At 39.5% G+C, this 23768-nt stretch overlaps 1 protein-coding gene across 3 annotated transcripts in view; it reads right to left on the reverse strand.

The window, feature by feature from the left end:
• The window catches only part of hipk2 (homeodomain interacting protein kinase 2), a 99281-nt gene that overhangs the window by 64036 nt on the left and 11477 nt on the right, over positions 1 to 23768 (reverse strand). For all 3 annotated transcript variants that reach the window (XM_032580353.1, XM_032580347.1, XM_032580337.1), the window contains exon 2: positions 11622 to 12732. In XM_032580353.1, the coding sequence (XP_032436244.1) occupies positions 11622 to 12732 (1111 nt within the window). The remainder of the gene's footprint in view (positions 1 to 11621; positions 12733 to 23768) is intronic.

Here is a 23768-nt window from a genome sequence, read left to right on the forward strand (position 1 = left end):
TCAGTGTAACTAGGAGTCTGACAGCCAATCTAAAACAGGTAATGAAGAAACTGAAAGTGGCAAAAACAGTAAGTTGACTAATTCAGTCAAACATTTACAAATGAACTGCAACAAACCTTTCAAATGGTTCAGAAAGTGAAATTAGGAATAATAAATATGATGTAAAATAAATAATGAAGCACAACGTAGCACATTGTCACTCATATCCGATCTAGAATTTTTTTCAATATCGGTACCGAAACAGATATTAACATCAGATCGGTGCATCTCTATTGCAAACTCCATGCAGAAAGACCTCAGACCACTGCTGCTTTTTATTCAATAAAAGTAAACTGATATTGTTGCTTTATGACTAAATGAGTGGTGCTAGCAACAGTTTATTCAACTCATCCATCTGAAAAACAGAAACGTTTTTATAGAGCAACAGCTGTCAGCATAGAGGATCTGCACACTGCCAGCCACATTTATTGGCCCCTCTGATAAAGCCTGCATAAAAATCCTTGCAATAAATTCTTCTCTCTTCTTTTTTACGAGTAGCCTAATCTCCCAAAAAAAATTTCATAACGTTTTTTTTTAAATATAAAAATAAGATGAATATATTCCTTTCCTAGTGATGCATTTTTAAAGGAACACAAGAGATGAAATCCCTGTTAGATGACAGCTTGCCTGTAACACTACAGGACTTTAAAATGTTAAAAACAACTGGAACCGTGATGACTGGCTGGACGAGGAACCAAATACCATCGCCATGACAACCATTTGTTTGGGAGAGATGCTAGGAAAAACTGCGCCTTGGTCAGATCAGACTAAGGTTGAGTCTGAACAGCCGAAGTTTTGGGATGTGAAGTGAAGGATGAATTTGCAGAGCAGCAGAGAGAAACGCCGGCTTGTCTGCCACAGAATTAGCCAAACTATTTACCAGACATATTTGCACATTAGCAAATTCCTGCAACTGTGAAAACAAACTGTTTTGTTCTGTTGAAGACTTCATGGGAGCTTGCATGGGTCTGTGCACACCAGGCATCCTCTGTCACAGTGGCACAAGGTCCAAACACACACACAAATACATAGAGCCATGGTTTTGCAAATTGCAGCTCCCTGCTGGGCCTCAGCAGATCACACTCTCTCAGTTCCTCCGCCTGCCCTCTGTCTGACTGTTGTCAACAGTCTCAGTTTGTGACTGTCCACATAACGCCGCTCTCCCTGTAATTAAACTGCTTTAAATTTAATTTCCTGACCTGCAATAAATTAAGAAACTCAAGGTCCCAAAATGAATCTTTTTGCGCCGGGTCTTTATAGGCCTGGCGGCATATTTTCCATCTTGGTGTTAGCTTTTAAATATTCATGTGAGTTGGATGGAGGAGGTGATGAGGGGGTTGGAGGGAAGGTGAGGCGGCGAGCGTTTCGGTGGGGGCTGCCCCCTCTCTGGAGCTCCCTGTGGAGGGACGGCGGGGCATGCAGGAATGATGGAGGTAGGCGATCAGCAGGCAGCCTCATGATTTATTTAGACCCAGGGGCACCTGTGCCAGTCAGCCATCACCCTGCCGACCAGTTGATGTTTGAATCCTACATAAATAAGCTTAACATGTTGTTCAATGGTTAAAATTAATATACAGTCCAATGTAAAACTATTCAAACCCTTTTAACTTTTTTTTTGTCACATTCCAAACATAAACTCAAAGATTAAAGGTGATCTATTATGCATCCTTAAACAGGTTAGGATAGATCTATGGGTAACACAAAACAGGTTTATTACATTTTTTTTAACAAAATCATTCAGAGATAATGAGATTTCAGTCTGCTCAGTTACGCCTATTTTGAGCTGTTTTAAGGTGTCTTGTCATCCAAATAAGTTGCTGCTTATGTGGACGTTAACATTCACACATGAAAATGACTGTAAAGGCTACACAACCGTACTTCGTTGAAAAGCAGAAGTGGAGCCTCCTGCACAACCAACAAAAATGCACCGAGTGGTTTCTAGATGGTAAGTCAACAAAACTTTTTTTTCCAGCAGCCATTGTAGCCATTGTAGCACATACAGATAAAGCCAGCTGACCAAACGTGCTGGAGCTCAGCTTGGGTTGCTAGGTAACAGCGCAGTGCCCACTGAATATGACTTAACAATCGGAAGGTTTTTGAAACGACTCATTTTCCAGAAACTAAAAACATTAACTTTTGTTTGGGCTGCTTCTAGAAGCAGTAGAAACAAAACGTGCAAACTGTTAATTTTGTATAATAGCTCCCCTTTAACATAGGTAGACCAAAGCCAGTCGGAATAAGCAATAAATCAATTAATCGCATGATAAAATGATAATGACATTGATAGTTTCCATTCTGATTATTAATATTTTTTGAAGGGAAATTAATTGGTTAGAATTAGCGAGTCAAAGCTCATGTGAAGGAATCTGTTTACAGATCTGGCCTTTATGGAACATTGATAAGAAGAAGATCAGTTTGAAGTTTGCTAATAATTAATGACAGAAGGTGTTTTGGTCAGGTGAGGTTTTCAGACGGGACAGGAAGTCTGGTCAGACTTGATTAGTGTGGAGTTGTTTTGGATTTTTTTGGTGAAAATGTTGAAAATCAAGAATAATTTTCCTGCGCTGCCTTGCTACAGTTCAAGAGTTTTGAATACTTCAGCTAAAAATTACATGTCCTACTAATGACTTTCTGACTTAAATGGAAACAAGCGCTGCATTTCAGTGACCTACCAACCAGCATTATGTAGGAACTCCAGTCAGATAAGTCACTACTGTCTTCTGCCATAATTTCCTAAACACACCAACAAAAGCTTAGGTGAGGAAAAATATCCAGTTTCAACTAAGCCGATCAATAGAGAGCGAAGAGATAGCAGCCTTAGTGAGTCTGAGTGGGCAGCGTGCTGCGTTTTATCGAGGCGGCTTCATTTCCCCCAGCCTCTTATCCTGCCTAATGTATGGAAATTGAACTAGGACGGAGAACAAAGAGCAGCATCCAGAATAAAACAGTGCGTTGAACCTCTTGTCTGAGCGCTAGCAGTGCTCACACCTGTGCAGCCTGTCAGAGTGCAGCGATGGGTCTATCTGTCTCCTGCGTGGCAAAGTTCACATCCATCTTAAATAATTCAATCATTTTCATTCAGAATAAATGTGCGCAGCAGAGTTATATATGTCCTGATGCATATGCTTGACTAGCGGTAGTTAATTAGCTTTGCTGCTACATGCCTGCTGCTTGCTGGCTGCTCTGTGGAGACACATGGAAGAGCTGCCCAGAGGCAAATCAGAAATGAGAAGCAGGTTATTAGGATTCTGTCATGCATACTAAGATATTATAACTGCCATAAAGAGTGTAACAGTGAATACACAGAGCGGTAATTATCCTTTCAGGGGTCTGCCTCTTATTTGCTGCTTCCTGATAGTGATCTATGGCCTTAGCATCTACTGTAAGCAGCAGCCAGACAGCCCCGGACCTCAGCGGTCACAAGCTGAAAATTTATAAAAAACTAATTATTAAACAAGGTGAAAGTCAGCAGAAAAACTAACAGCGTTCCTGTCAGGCTGAAACTAATGAAAGCTCATCTGCGCTAGGAATTATGTGCCACTGCTTGGGGATGAAAGTGCCTTGTTCCAGGTAGTGGTAAGGAATGCAAAACAAAAACCCATCTGCACATCCACACCTCCAGCCCTCTCTCTGCTCTCATTCCCCCTCCTTTTTTTTCTTCCCCACAGTTCAATCATGAGAATCTTCTAATAAACAACACCTGCGCTATTAGCGGCGCCGCTGCAGATAAGCCAACCTGTCTCTCAGTCCTTCTCGAAAAATCATTGCTCCTCTTTAGCAACCTGATCCCGCTGTTCTACTACCTTTCTACCCCTCCTTGCCCCCCCCCCCCCCCCCCCCCCCCCCACACACGCTTCATAGAACAGTAACTAATAGCAACCTGATTCACTAAAACACCCCTTGATGTTTGACGGAGTCCGGGTAAATGTGCTGGAACGCCTGTCCTGTCTGTCTGGTTGGGTGACGCTAACAACAGATAGCGAGATATCTAGACAGGTGGAGCAGAGACTCATCTTACACTCACGCAGCCCAAACAGACACCATCCAGCTGGACAGGCATCTACATGCAGTATATTTAGTCTCCTGCTTTTACCACCATCATAAAAGTCATAAAGTCCAGAGTTTATGGACTCTTGTGGCTTTTCTTTGCCTCAGATGTCACCTTTTACTGATTATGAGAATAACTCGACCACTCACGATTATTTGTGAGTCCAGGGATCTCATCCCCCTCTCCCAGAAGCTGCTGACTCATTTTCATCACAACAACTTCTAAAGGAATAATATTTGAAGCCATAAAACTATCTATATAAATTACGATTCATACATGATTAAGTTTATGATGTCTATAAAACGGGGTTCCTAAAAAGACTCTAGTCTTGACACTTCGAGTTCTTGGGTACTTTTAAGCTCATAGTCAGAATGATTATTAAATCTACAGAACCTGTCGTCAGAACTTTAGACAGAATTTTTTAAAATTATGTACCCATTTATCTTATGAGCTTGAAGTATCACCAAGTATATTTATAAATGCCACATCTGCTGAAAAATGTCTAGTTAGAATAAAATAGGAAACATTATCAATGCTTTAGGATAAAGTAAGTTGTTATGGGCAAGTTTGTAATAAAAACTAAAAATAAGAGCTTTTTTTTTTTTACCAAGTTAGGTTTATGTTTAGGAACGCAAACCCAAACTATTATAGTGCTGCTTATTTTATAGTTCTTTTTCAGCTGCTAGGTAGCTAGCGAGCTGCTGGAAAAATCTAGCATTTTCCAGCTATCTAGTTTAAAGCCACCTTTTTTCTGTCTGTCTGTAGTGTTTAAAATCCCCTATAGCTAGCTAGATAGCTATATCTATATTACAGAGCTAGTTAGTTAGCTAGCTATTGTTGTTTTTAAACAACAATTGTTGTTTAAAAATTTCCAGATCTCTACCAAAAAACAGAAAATGTATTATTTAATCTTTCAGCAGGACAATGAACCAGAAACTTTTCCAGATTTTCCAGTCACAAAATGAACGGTCCTTCTAAAACTACCTCTGTTCCAAGACTGAAATCCTGTTGAAAGCCTTTTGGCTGAACTGAAGAGGAAAGTATCAGATAAGAACCAGGACGCTGAAAGATCTAGAAATACTGCAAATACTATAGAGGAATAGTCAAAGTCAAAATACATATTTTTTTTACACAATAACAGCAATAAATCTTCAGCAAATACAGCGTGTTATGTGTTTTTTTTCCTTCAATACTCTCATCTGTCTGCACATGTCCGTGTCAGTGCCAGCTGCCGCCACAAGGCCTGCTCTCAGCTGGACGACCTCAGGAAACCTCACATAAACTTAAACAACATCTTGCTGCATTCCACAGATCTCATGGCCTTAGCCAGAGGAGATAAATAGGACAAAAATGTCCATCTGGGAGAGGACAATAATTTCTTTATCTGGCACATGGTAAGCCTGAGCTGGAAGCTTACCTGTTACATAATTAGCCACAAGGAAGGAAGGAGAGGAGCCTCAGGAGAAGATAGAAGGGAGATTAAGGTTAGGTCATATACTGATGTAATCAGGACATAAACAGAACAGAACATGTGGATGTTTTATGAAAACTGTGTTGAAAAGCAGAGGAATCAAGAGTCCAACAGGCAGAAACCGACGACCCTGAACAGAGCTGAACCCTAAACTGCTCTTTACCTTCAGCGCTGCTTTTTTTATTTGCATGAGTCAACCTTGTGAAAAATCCATAACTCATTTGCAAGGCTGTTACAGGACATATAATGTCAACAGCAAACAATATCTGGGACATCCAAAAAGCAAACAGCTACCACCATTAATCTCCCCGGTCGGTTCACCTCATTAAACAAAAAAAAACAGTCATTGTTCATAACAAGATAAACAAAAAGTCATTCAACAGGAATCAATACAGAGCAGGGATGTGACTGTGGCGAATATAAAGGATAATAAGCACACCTGGGTGTAATCTCCACCCTGTTGGTGAACATAGCTGCTATCCTATCATCTGTGATCACTAAAGATGGAGGGATGTTATCCTTTAAGCTTCTGAACTCACTGTGAACTCTGGCCACTAACACACCCACGGTACTCATCCACCACCAGTGCATTTCTCTGGAAGAAATCGTTCATTACGGAGCACTGAGACCCGACAACACCCACTCCCCGCCCTCCACTGGAGCATCAAACCCAGGGTCGCCAGGTCCCCCCGGTTGGGGTTCTGGTGGCTGATGGGTAAGTCTTTCTTTCCTGCCTTCTGTTGCCAAGAGGAAATGAAGGGATGATCTTTCCGGCCTCCTCCACTCGTCACTCCCACGGAAAACAAACAGGAATGTTTTATAACCTGCTTGTTGACTTAAAGCAACGACAGGCGACACCTGAAACAAGGACCGCAACTAACGATTATGTTCGTAATCAGTTGTTCTATAGATAATTCTGATTAATAAGATTTTTCATTTGACCACTTAAGCATTTTTATACCATATTAGAAATACATTAAAAGATAAATATGAATAAATAGTTCAATTCTTTTTAAAGTAATATAATAAATATTGTATTTAATAAAGGGTGATGACACAGCATTCTAAAATAAAATTTACAGGCAAAGGCGATTTTATCTTAACTGAGAAATGTATATGTATTTTGTAAAGTTTTTGTTTAATTACTGCAATAAAAATGTTTTCTCAGCAGATGGCCTTTTTTGTGTCCATGTCCTATTAGCAAATAATCGATTACTAGTTGACAATTATTTCAATAGTCAATTAATCATGATTAATGCAATTAGTCATTTCAATCCTGACCTGAACGTGTTGCTGTTTCATCTTGCGATTTTAAATGGTTTGGGCTTCAAAACCATTAAAATGTTCCCCACTGTGGTTGAAAAGAATACAGAGAAAGGAACAGGACTTAATTCTGTTGCTGCTCACTGACAATCAGCTGCCTGAAACAGGACGCTGCACTTTCCTGTTGCCAACTACAAATAAATAAAATAATGTGACAAACACACAGCAAAGGTCATGACTGCCACAGTGCCAACTGCTGTGCAGAGCAGAAAAAAGGGACATTTTTATTCACGATAAACCGGTTTGTTTGTTCAATGCTGTCAAAAACACGGAGGATCACGGTTTGCAAACCAAAACGGCGCCACCCGTCGCTCGGTTTCGGGTCTTGTTGTTGTAAAACTGCAGTTTGGAAGTGAAGCAATCAACTCCAGGTTGATTACGCACAAACTGAACAGCTGAGCCTCTTATTTTTGTGCTAGTCCATTAAGAGAAGAACATCAGGAAGATTCTGCACGTAAACTACAACTAAAATTAGCAGATATGTATTTCTGGAGGTTTGCTTAAGTCTACGCATGAAAAGCTGGATAATAAATATGAAAACACCTTTTATAACTATATTAATCAATAGTAGCAGAAGGAATAATTGGCGCCTTTCTGTTCAAATTTTCGCTCATATAATGGCATAAAAAATGGCTTAAAAAACTGGTATGTTTACCTTAAGGTTATACCATGAGAATCTCATATCAGTTTTGTTAAAAATAAATATTATCATTAAATTTGAGGCTTAATTTGTTCTAATAACATCCATTTATTTCATCCTGTATAAAAATCCTTCCTTTTGTAAGCATCTGTGTTAGTTTATTAGACTTGGATTAGATCATTGATTTAACTCCTTTGGGTTGTTCTTTGAACTTCTAAATCTATTTCAGCTAAATTAAATAATAGCTTATGTAAACGCTCAGTTCATTTAAGTTCGTTTGGATTAGTTAATTGAGTAAACTGCTTGTGGGAATTGTTTCAATCTGTGAGTCTATGTCATCCTTGTGAAAATTGTCTGGTCATTAAAATCAAAGGCAACAACTGACTGAACTAAAGGAGGATTGCTTTGAGTTTTTAAAATGTCAGTTTTTAATGTGCAGAGTATATTTGCTCAAATGACACTCTTAATTATAAGAGAAAATTTTGCATGTAAAAAAGTCCATGAAGTCATGATTCCCAAAGTGGGGTGCAAGTACCACTGGTGGAACATAGGTTGCATTTAGTGGTATGAATTATTTTTTCAAGATAAATTTCAACAAATTTACTGTAACAAAAACAAAAACTAACAACTGAAGCCAACGGCAGCAAATCCAGAAAACTACTTTATATGCAAGGTAGTCATTGTCAATCTTTCCTATTTCAAAACTTTACATTTTTACTTTCTGGGTAAGAATGGAGTCATAACTAAACCACATCCTTCAAAAATAATTAGGTAGAATTATTAAGGAGGGTTTTTTTTAACTTTTATTGCTTTCACTGAATAAAGCAGTGAAAGTAGTAGCAGTATTTGCTTTGGAACACTAGTTCCAAAGCAAATAAGTACAAGTTCTTCATTTATTACTGGTCCAAATGTCTTTGTGCCAACAGGTAATTTTTTATAGGAGCGGACAGAAGTCACATACGGGGTACCTCAGGTTTCAACCCTGGGACTCCTTTCATTTAATATCCACTGCTATCACTAACCCAGTTCAAGTAATAAAATTAGTTACCATTAAGATGTCACCAGGTAAACCTGAACCAATCAAAGCAGAAGATGTTTTGGGCAAATCAATATGTGGAGGTGCCATAACTTTCTCCAGCTGAATAGAAACAAAACTGAAGTTGATACTGAAGAGGAACGATCAAGAATCAGCAGCACACAGCTTCAGTTACCACAGCTGGAAACTGGTGATAAACCCTGAACCTTCAGAGTCACATAAAGACAGTTACAAAGTCGGCCTTCTATCAACTGAACAACATTTCCAGAATTAAAAGACTAATGTCCCAACAAGATCTAGAGAAACCCATCTATGATTTAAATAGAAAGAAAGAGATCATGTATGCGTTACATTTTTGTGCTTGTTTTACACATATCTCTATTAAATGTTACTATACTGTGAGAACTGCAGGTTTATGGAGGTGATAACTGTCAGAAACATGTTGAGAACCACCTGCATGGAGGATGGCTTTAGAAAGAGGAGAAGGGAGGGAAAGGATAAATAATGGAGGTGAAAAAGCAAATATTATAATCCACCAACACCTGACAGACCTCCAAAGAAAATATACACACATCACTTTTTCAGTTCGTAGCAGAATTTCAGTTTAACTAATTACAGTTTGACTACAACCTTTGACCTCAGATGTAACCATGTTACATTTTTTTTGTTCAACTATAAACTAAGCAAGAAATATTTTATTTAAACAAAGAAAAGTTTTTGTGGAAAAAGAAGATGAAAATCACTGTAGTTCCAAACCTTCTTTATTGAAAAAAAGGAAACCACTTTACTCATATATTTCAGGCTCAACTGAAGAAAATTGAAAAAAGTTAGTCTATTATTAGCAATAGAAGCATAAATTCTTTGGAAAAGCTTTAATCATCATTCAGAGGTCCAATCAGTCCAATGGCCCGCAAATGGTCCCCGAGCCACACTTTGGACAACCCTGCTGTTGAGGACATCAAATTGACTCATGAACATCCAAAACAACCAAATGGTTCTTCAGAGAGACTTCCAGCAGAAAGAAGCACAAAGCCGAGCTGAAGAGCAACACCTGGCAGTTGTGTGTTTGTGTGCATGTGATTGTAGGGGTGTGTGTGTGGGTGTGCGTGTGAGTCAGGCAACAGCTCACACACACCTGCTCTTCCATCAAAGCCAGAACCACACCTGAGCCCCAAACTATCTACTATCTTAAATCTGCCTTTGCTCAAACCGAACAAAGTTTTTCTGTAGGTAGAAACGTGAATTGGGAAAGGAATGCCGGGTCTTCCCAGGGCGTCATCTGGTTCTGGTGCCGGCCCCGCTGGTGTGGATTACAAGCACATATAACGGGAGAACTCGGCCTGACCCCTCGACTCTATCCCTGGGGAAAGGGGAGCTCCTCTGCGATCGGGGCCGGGGATCTAAAGGCAGGAGGGCGAATATGTGCATATGGGCAGATTGCCGCCTCACATGATTAGAGTTCTTCTTCTTCTATGACGGAGTTTGTCTGGGATCCTTTCAGTTCTCCTCTACTGCAAACAGGAAGCCCGTTTTTAACACAAACTTCTCTCTGCAACCAAACAAAGACACCGCTTCATAAATTCCCTGTGGTCTGCTGCGTCTTTACGAGAGGCTGAGTGAGACGTGAGAAAGCTGAGCAGGACCTCCATAATCATCAAAGTAGCACCAAAACATGCTTGTTTTATCTCATTAAACACAATAAGCAGCTGGCCACTTTACAAGCCTTTGAGTTTTACTGGCCTGCTCAGGATTAAATAAGGGTTTAACAAACGCAGTAAATATGAGGAAAACACAAAGCTGGAATGCAGAGACGATTTAAGCAGCAGCAGCAGCGATTCTAGATGGTTATTAATCAGCACAACAATGAAAACATTCCCATTAAAACAAAAAAACAATATAAACGCAACCATCAGGAACAAATAAACTAACATTTTTTTCTTTTCAGCATCTCCTGATAGATTTAAAATTTTATTGTTTTTACTCTATGCAGATGCCTTGCAAAAGTGTTAACACTCCCTGGACATTTTCAACTTCACAACTTGGATTTTTAGTTAGAAACAAAGTAATGCATATTTTGGAAAAAGACAAAAAATATCTGAAAAGTGTGGCATGCCATATATTAATATTCACCTTTTCTGCAGTTACATGCCACTTCTTTTGCACAACTGGTGATTTCTCAGGATTTTTCTTTGACTAGGCCATTGTGACCATCCAGCTGAAAGGTGAAACTTCACCCAATTTCAGGACTGAAACGCTTTGCAGAATTTTAGTCTAATCTGAGTAGAGCACCTTCTTGAGTGCAGACAGGGATTATTATGGTTCTCAATAATTCATCAATGTTCAGACAACTCAGGTTTTTTTAGTGCTTGACCCTTGAGGCCTTCACAGATCAGCCAGATTTACTCTGATAATCAGTGATGATGGGCTAATGCGCTAACAGTGGCGCTAATTATTTGCTTAGGGCTTTAGCATTTTTGATAACTTTGAAAGTGTTTAGAACACTAAGCATTCCTCTAAATAATTTTTTATGAATACATTTTAAAGCACTCATCTACTTGGCTGTTTTGTAAATATTCAGTTGATTAAATTGGAAATCTGTGTTGAAGTTTTGATTATAAACTGCAAAGAACTAATTCATCAAGTAGTTAGGTATTTATATTCATGCTCTTATTTTGAAGTTTGTTTAACATGTGCCAAAATGGCTATAGCTAGTGGCTTAGCATTAGCTTCCATTAAATAATAGCATATCCTTTAGTGGAAGCCATAATCTATACCAACGTATTAATATTTCTGTATACTGCTTTAGTTAGCATGGATGATGCTTTAGTTAGCATAGCTAACTTTTTAACTGAGCATTAACACAGATTTGATGAATTCTGACTGAAATCAGATCCACTGAGCATCAGAGTAAAGCAGAATAATTTGTCTGAATACTTTGTGTTGCTCAATAATGTAAAATCCCAATAAAATACAAATCCCTGTGTGACAAAGGCTGAGAAAGCTGAAATATCATGAATACTTTTGCGAGGCAGCGTATCTCAGAGCAGGTCTCTGACGCTCTTACCTGTAGTATCTGCTCTGCAGGTAGGTGGAGCACACTGCTTTGGACACGTGGCTGGCTGAACCAAAGTCAATGACTTTGACCCTGTAGGGCTGACGCGAAGGATCCACCAGCATGATGTTCTCCGGCTTCAGGTCGGCGTGGATCAGCCCCAGGCTCTTCAGCTTCATCAGCGCCGTGGCGACCTGCTGGAGCACCGGTCTGATGTACTTGAGCGGCAGCGGGCTGAACTTGTTCTGCTTGAGGAAGTCATACAGGTTCTGCTCCAACATCTCAAACACCAGGCACGTGTGGTTCTTGTGCTGGAAGCACTCGTAGGCTCTCACAAAGTTGTAGTCGTCTGCGCTCTCTGTGCTGAGGCGCGCCAGAATGCTGACCTCGATCTGACCCTGCCGCGCGTACGATGGGTGGTTTTTTAGGATCTTGATGGCCACTATCTCATTGGTTCCCCTCTTCCAACACTTGACCACCTGGCCAAAGGTTCCCCTCCCCAGGAACTCCAAGACTTCGTAGGTGTTGGTCATGGAGCAGAGCACCTCGTGCTGCACCAGCTGGTAGTCGCCCTCGTTGTTGGAGCCGCTGTTCTTGGATGTCGCCGTGGAGGTGGCGGTGGCCGCTGTGGCTCCGCTGGTTCCGCCGTTCTGGATCATGGATGGGCCGTGCTCCTCAATGATCTGCACGCTGCTGTTGTTGTCGAGCTCTTCACTCTTGCGCTTAAGCCCGCATCGCTGGTAGGTGTCCAGGAGGCTCACCGTGCTGCGCCGCGTCAGGTTGTGGACTCCGCCGCCGCCGCTACCACCGCCGCTGTCTCCACCGCTGCTGCCCAGCAGAGAGCCGACGGCCCCCGAGGTGCTGCTGGCCGAGGCGACCACGATGTGGCCAGCGCTGGCCGGGAAGATCAGGGTCTGCTCGTAGGGCAGGGCGGAGCCGCTGAGGCCTAGAGGAGCGCCACCAGTGGCCGACACGTTCTTGCTGCTGTTGTAGACTTTGCTATGCGTGCCGTACCCTGTCATATCCCAGTTACAGCTCTGCTCCACCTTCAGTTTCTTTACGCTAAAGAAGGCACTTGACTGGAGAGTGTGAGGGGAGAACACTTGCACTTGCGAGGCCATACCTGCAAAAAGAGGGGGAAAGAAAATGAAAGCGTAGAAGTTAGGAATCTGAAACAGGAGCAGCAGCTACGAGCTTTAAATAAAAACCGTTTGAGGTCGGAGCAGGTCACTGAAACACAGAAATATTCATTTATTTCAAACAAATCAATTAAAAAAATTGAAAAAAGAATACATCTTCTTTTAATTCCCGCCTCACTATTATTTTTCAATATACTCTTACGTCAAAATACATGTACAAAATTCTTACATTGGAAAGCACAATTTTGTACAATATAGATTTTCTGCACAGAAGCAGAATTCAGCTTCTATGCAGAAAATCAAGTTTGTTCCAGATTTGCACCACAAATCTGGAACAAACTTCCATAAAACTGAAAAACTGAGTAGCTGTAAATTAAGGCAAAAAACCCCACCTCTTTAGAGTGGCTTTTGATTAATAATCAATGAAACATTGACCAACATATATGATGTGTATTTTATTTATTTTTTTTTTACCCCTCCAGGGGGTCTTTTGTGGGCTCTAGTGTCCCTTTTAAACCACAGTAGGCTGACAGGAAACGGGGAAGGAGAGGGGGGAAGACATGGGGCAAATATCGTCGGGTCCGGGAGTCGAACCCGCGACGGCCGCGTCGAGGACTCAAGGCCTCCAAATATGGGTCGCGCTAACCGCTACGCCACCACGGTACGCCCATATATGATGTGTATTGATGATTTTGATGATGGCACTCAACAAAATGTCATTTTTGTCACCGGTTTCTCAGTTTTGTTGTGGTTTTTTCTAGTGTTTTTATGATGTTAAGCATGTTAAGTTGCCTTGTTGTTGAAATGTTCTATACAAATAAACTTTATGTATAGAAATATTTATATATTTAACTCAATCTTCCAATGCACCAAAGTCATATAAAAATACTCGACATTCAAAGTATTTAAACCTCTTTAAAATGTTAATTTATCAACACAAAGAGGAGATAAATCACTTTTACCAAATTATTAGCATACAATCTTAAAAGTGTGGCAAGCATTTCTGTTCACCCTTGCCACACTTTTCAGATTTTTGCACAAAAACAAAAAACAAACCTTGCATTATTTCCCTTATAATTCACCATTTTTCTTCAGTCAATAAAATACAAAAAGTTTGCATTTTTTCAACAATGTGTTCACAAGAAACTCTTACTAAGATTCATATAGTACTGGTATTTGTAAGTGAAATAACACAATATTCAGTCAGGAAGTTCTTCAGATTGTTCAGCAGCTTTAAGAAGTGAGCAGATTTAGATTACATATTGCTCATGCAAACCACCGGGTCATGCAGAGGAAATGCCTTTTCCCCTTTCTTTCCATCTGCAGACTTGTGAAAACTACAAGAGCAGCTTTTTATTGGACATTCCACTGAAGTTCAGCAACACAAAATAAAACCAGAAAAAACAGGTTTGACAAATGCAGCTTTGAAGGAATCGTGTTTTCCTGATCCTCCCCAACCCTGCAGAGGCAATTATTGGTACACAATTACTCACTTAAGAGGAGGTGGAAAAAGAAACTGTAAAAACAAGAAGAAGGGCCACTGAACTCCTGCACAAGCAAGAGATCCTGAAAACAACAAAACAAAAGCAGAAGCGAGCAGCGAGGCTGAACTCCTGGGAACGAGTTGCCTCAGAATAAGCAAAAGCTTCTCCAAGCAAACAGCTGCCCAAAATAGTCCCTTCCTTTATCTCACTCTCTGTTTTCTGCAAACACACATTCCTTTGTAACACAGAAATGATTATTACGACACAAAAATGATTATCCAAGGCTTCAACATGGAGACCTGAAATGAAGAGTTTCTCCCCTGTTCCCACAATACTCAAGTAAATACTGCAGCCTTCGAATTCTGTTTTCTGGAGGTGAAATTAGCTGCTGGGAACCTTTTTTTGTTTTCACAAATAATTAAACAGCCATAGTTCTTCCAAAACAGGACAACAGTTGTAATAGTTGGGCTCCGTTGTGCCGCCTGAGGAAGTCATTTTTAGCCTTTTCACTGTTGATGATGATTAATTGAGCAGGAAGCTGCTGCCCTCCTCTACACTTTGATTCAATTGTTTTATTCTACCACTGCTGACCTCTCTTCCTCCTGCATTTTGAATTTTTTATTTATAGTTTGGCCCACACTGCAAAAATATATTTGCACCAACTATTTTTCTAGTGCAAAACTAACTTACAGGTAACTTTCCAGCAAGTTATAGGAGTTTGTTTTAAGTCAATAATTATTTAATATTGACGAAAAAGTTCTTGTTCCACTTACATGTGAAAAAAGTCTTATGAGTAAAAAAAAATCTGGCAGTGGAACTAGTAGTTTTTAAAATCAATATTAAGAAAGCATTAACTTAAAACAAGCCCGTATATCTTGCTCAAAAGTTACTTGAAAGTTCGTTTTTCTGATAGTGTGTAAAAGAAATTGTTTAGAGAGCAATAATTGGACCCCTCATATTGAATATATTAGAAATAAAATAGCAAAAACCATAGGAATATCGCTGAAAATAAAATATTTAATAAATGTAAAAGGCTTCTTGGTTATCTCCTGTTTGTCATCTTGCTCAGAAATATGAGGAAATGCAAATAAAACAACATGACATATTAGATAAGTTACAAAAACAAGGTATTACACTTATAAATGAAGAGTGATCTCATGAACCAACTAAAAAACGTTCTATTCAAAGTAGTAATTTAAAATTTAGCAACAAAAATATTAGAAATAATGCATAAAGCTTTGAAAGAATCTTCTTTCTGGAATTTAGAAACTATTAAAGTTAAGACAGAATAAATACAATTTATGAGGTTTGTTAATATTTGAACTTGATAAAGAGAAAAGTAAAGTCTAGATGTGTTTCTGTTGTGAAAATGTGGGATGAATTTAATGATGAACTCAAATTATGTGCTTTTTGGTGAGCTTTAAAATATAGAATTATAAATTATATTTTATTTAACAAATAAAGTGAATCTGAATCAAATTTACTACGATATTTGCACCAGAGTATTTGAAAAGATTTTGTATTTTTGCAGTTTGACTCCAGTCATTAGTGGTCATCAGGTGTCAAAAGTCTGAAGGACAGAAGGTGTTTTATAAATGAGGGCGCTTTAAATTAGACCTTCTTCTTCATGCTTTCTGTCGGTTCTTTCCGTGAAATCGACACGTCTGCGCAGCGCCGTCTGACTCCTCCAGAGAAGCAGTGAAGAACGTCCGCAAGGCTATTAGGGTCAAGGCTCTCTGCTAATCACATAAGCCCTGAAGGCCAGATGTCACTCCTTGGATTACCAAGTCCTGCGCCTGGACTTTAACGCTAAAAATAATTTGAATGATGGTTTGCGTCAGAGAACGGTGTGACTGAGCGCGCCGGGAGGATAATCGCAGGCGCAGAGAGACGGCCGGCCGGTATGGAAACTGCCAGGGTGATTATGGATGGCTCTGGTTTTATGAGGCTAGCCAATCTTTGCACACAAATTCCTGCTCAGCTCTGGTCACTCATTGACCCGCGGTCAAAGAGATGCTCACCTATGCAGGTGCAATGAACTGTGGCCGATCGGAGTCATATTAAACAGAAATAGAAAGCAAGTCAAAGCAAGTAGGTTTACATTAGAATATATGAAAACAGAATAAAGAATCAAATAAAAATACTGTACAGCAGAGGCGTCAAACTCTTTTTCATTTCAGGCCACATCAAGATTAAAAATGTCTTTAAAGAGCAGGTTGTGGCAGAAAGTATTGATAAAAACCATCAAGAATTTCTTGAAGTAGCAGTATTACATATTTTGCAGGCACATAGTTTGATTTTATAGCACAATCAAGTAACTATGTTACCTTCAGTTATTATAAAAGTGCTATAAATATCAAATATGACAATAAAGAAATTTGACTTTGTAATTTAATGACTTGAAATTGGACCTCTGTCTCTTTAAGAAATTCATGCTCTTTCTGAAACTCCACCTTCAGGAAATCATCACAACATGGCTCCTCTACTAACCCTTTAGCAACCTTTTTACCAGCGTTGCAGTGAGAAGAAGATCGCATACTGAGCAGCTCCGAGGAGTGTTTGCTAATTGCAGCTAGCTAGTCTGAAGGAGCTGAGTGGCAGAAGCTCAGAAGCATGGACACTGCAGCTCCGCATCGAAGCTGCAGGATAGCTTTATGGCACCTTATGGCTATCCTGTAGCCATAAAGCAAAATATTGAAGGAATTGAAAAGATTTACACAAAAATGTCAAAATTTACACAAAAAAGACAGAATCCTAAATAACTTATTGAGACAGTTTATCAGCATAAAAAAGTTGATTTGGGTGTTAGTCATTAACCGCCAAATTTTCCAGAAACAGAACAAACTCTCAGAAAACTGCAAAACAGCTGAAACACTGAGTACCTTTAAGTCTAGACTAAAGGCCCACCTCCTTAGAATTGCTTTTGAAAGATAATATAATGTGTAATGATGCCACTTGACAACTGCTGGCTACAACTTTGCATTTTTTGTGTGATGTTAAGATATAAAGCACTTTGAACTGCCTTGTTGCTGAAATGCACTATAAAAATAAACTTGACAGAAACTTGATTGATTGAGTTACACTTTAAAATGTGTAAAACTAAAAATAACAGTGGAAATGAACGTGAACACTTACTGGGAACATTTATGGTTATAAAGTTTTACATCTACTGAGAGGAAGGATCTCCTAAAATGCTTTTTTGTGCACATCGTATGCAACAGTCTGTCAGTGAAGGAGCTCCATAGAGTTCTGCAGCCTCTGTCCACTTGTTTTTGGTTGAGGTGCCATTGGTCAGTCGATTTGAAATTTTCCCCCACAATAAAAAAAAAAGATCTTGGCTGAATTGGAAATTCAGCTTTGAGAGAAAAGCTAAAGGTTTCTGAATCAGCAGCAGTTTGAAAGCCTGGTGCAGAACAGAGATAAGTAATTAAATGAACCAACCGTAAGAGGTCAGATGGGTGGAATGTTATCTCATGACAACATTCACAGGCAACAATGGGACCAATTATAGTTTGTTGGAAACGGACCTCCGGTTCTCATGAATCCATCTTCACTGAACTTACAATTCCAACATATTTATGATCTCAAACCCTCCGTGTGACCTGAAATCTATGCTTGAATTTCTGAACTCCAAAGATCCATTGTTGCACTTTTACAATGTTGGAACGCCTTCAGTAGCCAAGGCTTTCCATTTAGCATACCTAAAGGAGCATTGTGAGTCCCACACACTGCAATTAAGCATACCAGAGAGGCAGTTCGCTGCGTTGAGAAGCAGCATGTTGAAATGATAATAGTCAATGTTTTCAGAGAGATTACTTCTCTGTCAGGGGTTGGTTAATCTTCTTTTTGGGGAGGATCAGCGAGGAGTGTAAGGGTGAGGGAGGGGAGGAGAAAGGAGACGTAGAGGGAGGTCATGAATGGCCGCTGACGGCTGCTATTTGCCGTCTTTTATTAAACTCGTTTATATTAAGTTCCTGACAGAAGCACTGAGGACAGCTTCAGACGCCACTAAATATGCAACGTGAGCAAAAATAGTCATAAAAATGAACAAAATAGCCTCAAAGATCAGAGCAATTTACAGTTTAAGAAGCAGAACGATGCATAACTGTTTCACCGGAGGAACTGTTCAATGTTCGGTCGGCAACCAGAAGAGATCGAATGTAGGAACATCAGCCATCACCTGGGAGACGCCAGACTCCAGTCTGTTCAGTGTCTCCAGGCTTAGATATATTTAAACAACTTCTTCAGGCTTAATGGCTACTGACACCAAAGGAAATACGCTAATGACCCCGTCTCTCTTAGTAGACGTCGGAGCGTCATCAGGCTTTGGAGGAAAAGGGGGGTTGGTCCAAAACGTTGGGTAATGAAATGACCTCTGACTGTCTAGACAAAGCATTATCTCACCCTTTGCTCCTGTTTTCATGCACGCTTTGCTTTCTGCACTGCAAAGCCTAAAGAGAACCGACCCAGATCTCACCTGATGCACAATGTAGGTCTGTGAGGATTTTAACACTTGCAGAATATGTATGGGGGAATTTTAGTGCCATAATCCAAGAGCAGAAAGAAGTCTGAAAGCAGGATTTAATGTCTTTTGTTCTCAAAATGTAATACTTTTGTTTGCATATTTATTTTGAAAGACTTCATGTCTTCTCAAAACTTCTCCTCGCACTCACACATAGTCTCTGGACTATGGCAAAAAATTCCTCCATATGTACAGTACAGACCAAAAGTTTGGACACACCTTTTAATTCAATGAGTTTCCTTTATTTTCATGACTATTGACATTGTAGATTCACACTGAAGGCATCAAAACTATGAATAACATGTGGAAATATGCACTACACAAAAAAGTGTAAAACAACTGAAAATAGCCCTTATATTCTAGTTTCTTCAAAGTAGCAACCTTTTGCTGTCATTACTGCTTTGCACACACTCTGCATTTTCTTGATGAGCTTCAAGAGGTAGTCACCTGAAATGGTTTTCACTTCATAGGTCAACCTGCCCTGTCAGGTTAATAAGTGGGATTTCTTGCCTTATAAATAGTCATGAAAATAAAGAAAACCCATTGAATTAGAAGGTGTGTCCAAACTTTTGGTCTGTACTGTATGTGCTAAACTGGTGTTGCAAAGATAAAAAAATTAAATGAAGCTGACCTAATAGTTGCCGAGCCCTGATGATAGAAGGGGGAACAGAGAGCAGAACAGATGGAAAGTAGAGAAATTAGAGCTGCACCGACTGAAGTTTGCTGGTCGATCAACAGTCTTTAAAAACCTGAATATTCTGATTGTGACTGATATTGATTTTTTTTCTGAAAAGTCGCTAAATATAGCAACAAAGTTGTTAAGTTGGAAACAGTGGGGTGACTACTGTTAGATGTGAGCTGGTGGGCGGGGTAGCTGTGGGCAAAATGAAGTTTATCACAATATTTTGTGGTACTATTGTGATAACGACAAATGTGACAATAAGCAATGTTTATTTTTTAGGTAACTCTATGCCAGCAATCATAGCCTCACAAAACATATCTATCTGTGAAAAGATTCTTCCGGGCAAAAAAAGTGTGATTTGTATCACTGAACAAACAGCAAATTGTTCGTTTATTTGAGCTTTGTTCAGGACAACATTAGGATTAACACACAATTTTTGGGGGGCAAAGTCGACTCATGTCATCATTCAGTGTTTCCACAGAACTGGACATTATAAAGCAAGTTTGTTTATTAACACAAAACATAAACCAAGCAACAGCTGAGGTGAATGATTTCAAGATAAAATCCAGAAACCATAAAAACTTCAGCAAAAACGTGTTTCTCTAGCTCTGCCTCAGTCTAAGGCACTTTTCCTCACTTTCTTCTTCTCCTACTCTCCAATTTGAATTATTTAAACGTTTAACTTTATGAAGCTCCACCCGGTCTGGCGTTCTGTTTGGCTGTCATTCCTTCCAGGAGGAGGGAATCGGTTGAGATAATGCTGCCGTTAACTAGTCGTTCTCTCTCTCCTGCTCTTAACATTTTACTTTTCATGAACGTAGAAAGTTCTCCTGGTTCATTTCTTCAGTTTCTGTTTGTATTTCTGTCTTCTCAAACCTCAGGTCGTTCGTGGCGGATGGCTACATGTCATGAGCCAGGTTCTGGTTCTGGTTCTGATGGACGTTTCTTCCTGTAAAAGGGGATTTTTTTCTCTCCACTGTCGCAACATGCATGCTCGATATGAGGCTGTACAGTCAATGACTCAATGATTTTAATAATAAACTGAACTTAATGAACTAAAATGTATGTATGATTGAATTGACTTTTTTGTTAAACAACTTGTTGAGAATTAAAGCTGCAAAAGACGCTGAATTGAATTGAATTAAATAAATCACTGTGTGATGTCACAGCCCATTTATGCAAAAGGTTTTTGTATTTTAAGTGGATTTTAACACCAACTCACATCACAAACATAAAATGAAACAAAAATCATTTCCAAATGATTAACATATTTTGAAAAAAATGTCTTTCTTTGTTTTTGCGGTGAAAAGTATGGGATGTCACCTTTCAGCTCCCTTTCCAGTAAGTTCCTCCAAAACACAGCAACAATGCTTCTACTTTATCTCTAAATCTTGTGTCTCAGTTAAATCAAGCATTTCCACAGGTAGAGAAAACGCTTTAAGGAGACTGAAGTCGTTTCTAAGGAGGAACGTTTTGTCCATAATGAACAGCTCAGCCTTGTCTGTCCTCTGGAAGGGAGCTGGAGTTACACGCTGCAAACTCCCTCCTCTCTCTTCTCTGGAGGCTAATATTGACAATCTGGCTGCTTTTTTAGCTCTTTCATCACTGCTTGTTTATGGGGCAATGCATCAGACATTGCATTGCTGGTGAGAAACTGTCATGCAGGCTGCTGCTCTTTGCTCCACTTGGATCCGTCTTTCTGTCCGTTCTTTTGCAAAAAGAAGCAACCGAGTGGTAAATTTGAGTTTAAGGACGGCTCCTGTTAGCTGTAAATGTGACACTCCCCTAACTCTCCCCATTCCTGGAAGCAAACAACCTAATATATAAGCTGCTGTGTTAGCTGTGAGATAACATAATTACTCAGCGTTTGCTACGATCCACATGCGAAGGCAGAAACACACAAGCTGCAGGTGCAGAAATATCCGTGCATGTAAAAAAGCAATACTAACTCTCTCATATTGATTTGAGCACCGATGTTTCAAAGCTAACATTTGTGTTGCACCGGTGCAAAAAAAAAAGCAAAAAGGAGCAGCTACCATCGGACAACTGTCAGTCGATAAGGATGGTGCTATTCACATCGTAAATGTGGCCATAAAACGGCTGGAGTGAGGAAAAACATGGCCGGTGTTTACGCTGCCAGGTCAGCCTAACCAGCTGCTGCTTCCCTGGGCTTCACCACAAACTTCCTCCTCACTCGGTTAAAATGAGCAGCAAACTTTCAAAATGAGGTTCATATGAGCAGCAATGAGAATAAACAGCTGTATGGGTCAATAAAAAAAATAAATAAATATAGGCCTACTGATGTAATATAGGCAGTATAAAAATAAAAACTGCTTTGATTTGATTGATGAAATAATGCAACAGGCATGCAACTGTTTTCCTGAAGGTCCTATTTATGTGTCATTCCAGTATAACATGAGATATTTGTGGTTTATTCAGTCAAACACAATGATGCATACTGAAAAAGGAAGGTGTTGTAACCCTGTCACAATAATCAATTAACTGCATAATAAATTAAAATTGACGGATAATTTCCATTCTGATGATTAATATTTTTTGAAAGGCAGACTTCATAATATAATCCAGGGACGTCCAACATGTGGCCACTTGAGATAAACTGAGTTAAAATAAAAAGTTGTTGGTTTTGCAGCAGGAGGGAACTTTGTATGAAACGTGTGGAAACCGCGCAGAAAGCATGAACAACCATAAACCACCTGTTAACTGACTGCATTACATCCACTGCATGCATCAAGCTGTGCTGCTTTGACTACGCTGCAAACACACACACACACACGCACACACACGATAAGCAGCCAGACTGCTTATCATTTACACGCAGAGAGAAACACCCTTCTGTTGCCGTTAGGACTCACAACGACGGCCGAACTCAACGCGCCGCACTGAGATCAACACGAGAACCACAAATAAGAAACAATAACCCAACAATAAAAAACCAAACAAACAGAAAAGAGGCTCAGCAGAATGGAGGGAGGGAAGCTGAGTGGTGGTGAAGTGATCTGGTCGAGTGAGGAGCTGTAATAAATCCACTGTGTTGAGTTTTTAGTCGTAATCTGAACAATGACCTTATTTGATGCCAGCTGAGGTTTTCAAAATAATGGCACGTCAGTCAGCTCAGGACAAAACCGCATGCAAACACAAAATGAGATTAAATGATGACAATGTCCAGCTAACTGTGTTTTTTCTACACTGTTTTTTATTCAGTTATTTTTCATTTCTGTTTCATTTGTTCTGTCCACTTCCTGTCATGATGAAGGATTATCTTATCTTAGATGTGTTAGATGAATTCATTTTGGGGAAAAATGTTAGTTATCCATCCAACCTGGCCCAATGTGGGAAAAGGTTAAACATTTTGTTAAATCAGGCATTGACGGTTATTAACCAAATTGTCTGGAAATACGAGTTCAGTTCTCAAGCCACACTGAGGTCTGATTATTACTAAAACCGTAGAACCAAGAATCATTCAAGCAGAACCTTTCTTACAACATGAAGTAGGCTTAAATTTACACAAGAGAAACAACAGAAGACGTATTTGCATCATTTTTTTCTTAAAATCTTGAACCAGGCATAGATTTCTGTTTTGCATAAAGATGTCTTGATGATCTTTTGGGGAAAAATTCTGTGATCGTTTTTGGAAGCTGTGTATTCTGCTAACTCTGCTGTAAATGTACCACAGCAATTCAGTGAAGCAAGGTGGTGGTAGTATGATGGTCTGGGCTGAATTGCTGTAATTTTTGTAACCATGAATTCAGATCTTCTCAAATAAACTGAATAATCAAAACAAATTGACCAAAACTACCCGGGTTTGGAGTGGCCTAGTTGAAGTCTGGAATAAAAAAAGATTCAGTTTTCATAAACTCTTCAGGAAAAATCCTTTTATAAATCAAAGCTTTGAATAAAAACAACTTTCTGTTTGATGAGACATTCAAATCCATTTTCACTGAAATTTAACCTCTTTCTGGTGAACTGGAGTAACTGAATCTGAGAATAAAACTGAAGAAAGAATTTAGATGAAGAAAACAGAGAATTGGTGAATTTCCAAATATGGGGATTAAAGTCTGCTGCAGCATCAAACAGAAACAGGTGGAATAATTTTGGCTTAACAAATTTATTGTAATCAGATATAACACACGTGTTTGTGTCTTTCCTAATTCACAGCAACTATCTGAAGCTGCCACTAAAAGAAACCACAACCTCACCCAAATGAAACCCCAACAGCAGCAGAGCTAAGTGGCAGCGGATTGATCATGCACGGCGATGACATCACTTCCTGTATCATCAAAACACAGCTGCATTCACACAGCGATCCCATTG

This window comes from Xiphophorus hellerii, chromosome 2, assembly GCF_003331165.1.
Source record: "Xiphophorus hellerii strain 12219 chromosome 2, Xiphophorus_hellerii-4.1, whole genome shotgun sequence".
Classification (NCBI taxonomy): Eukaryota; Metazoa; Chordata; class Actinopteri; order Cyprinodontiformes; family Poeciliidae; genus Xiphophorus; species Xiphophorus hellerii.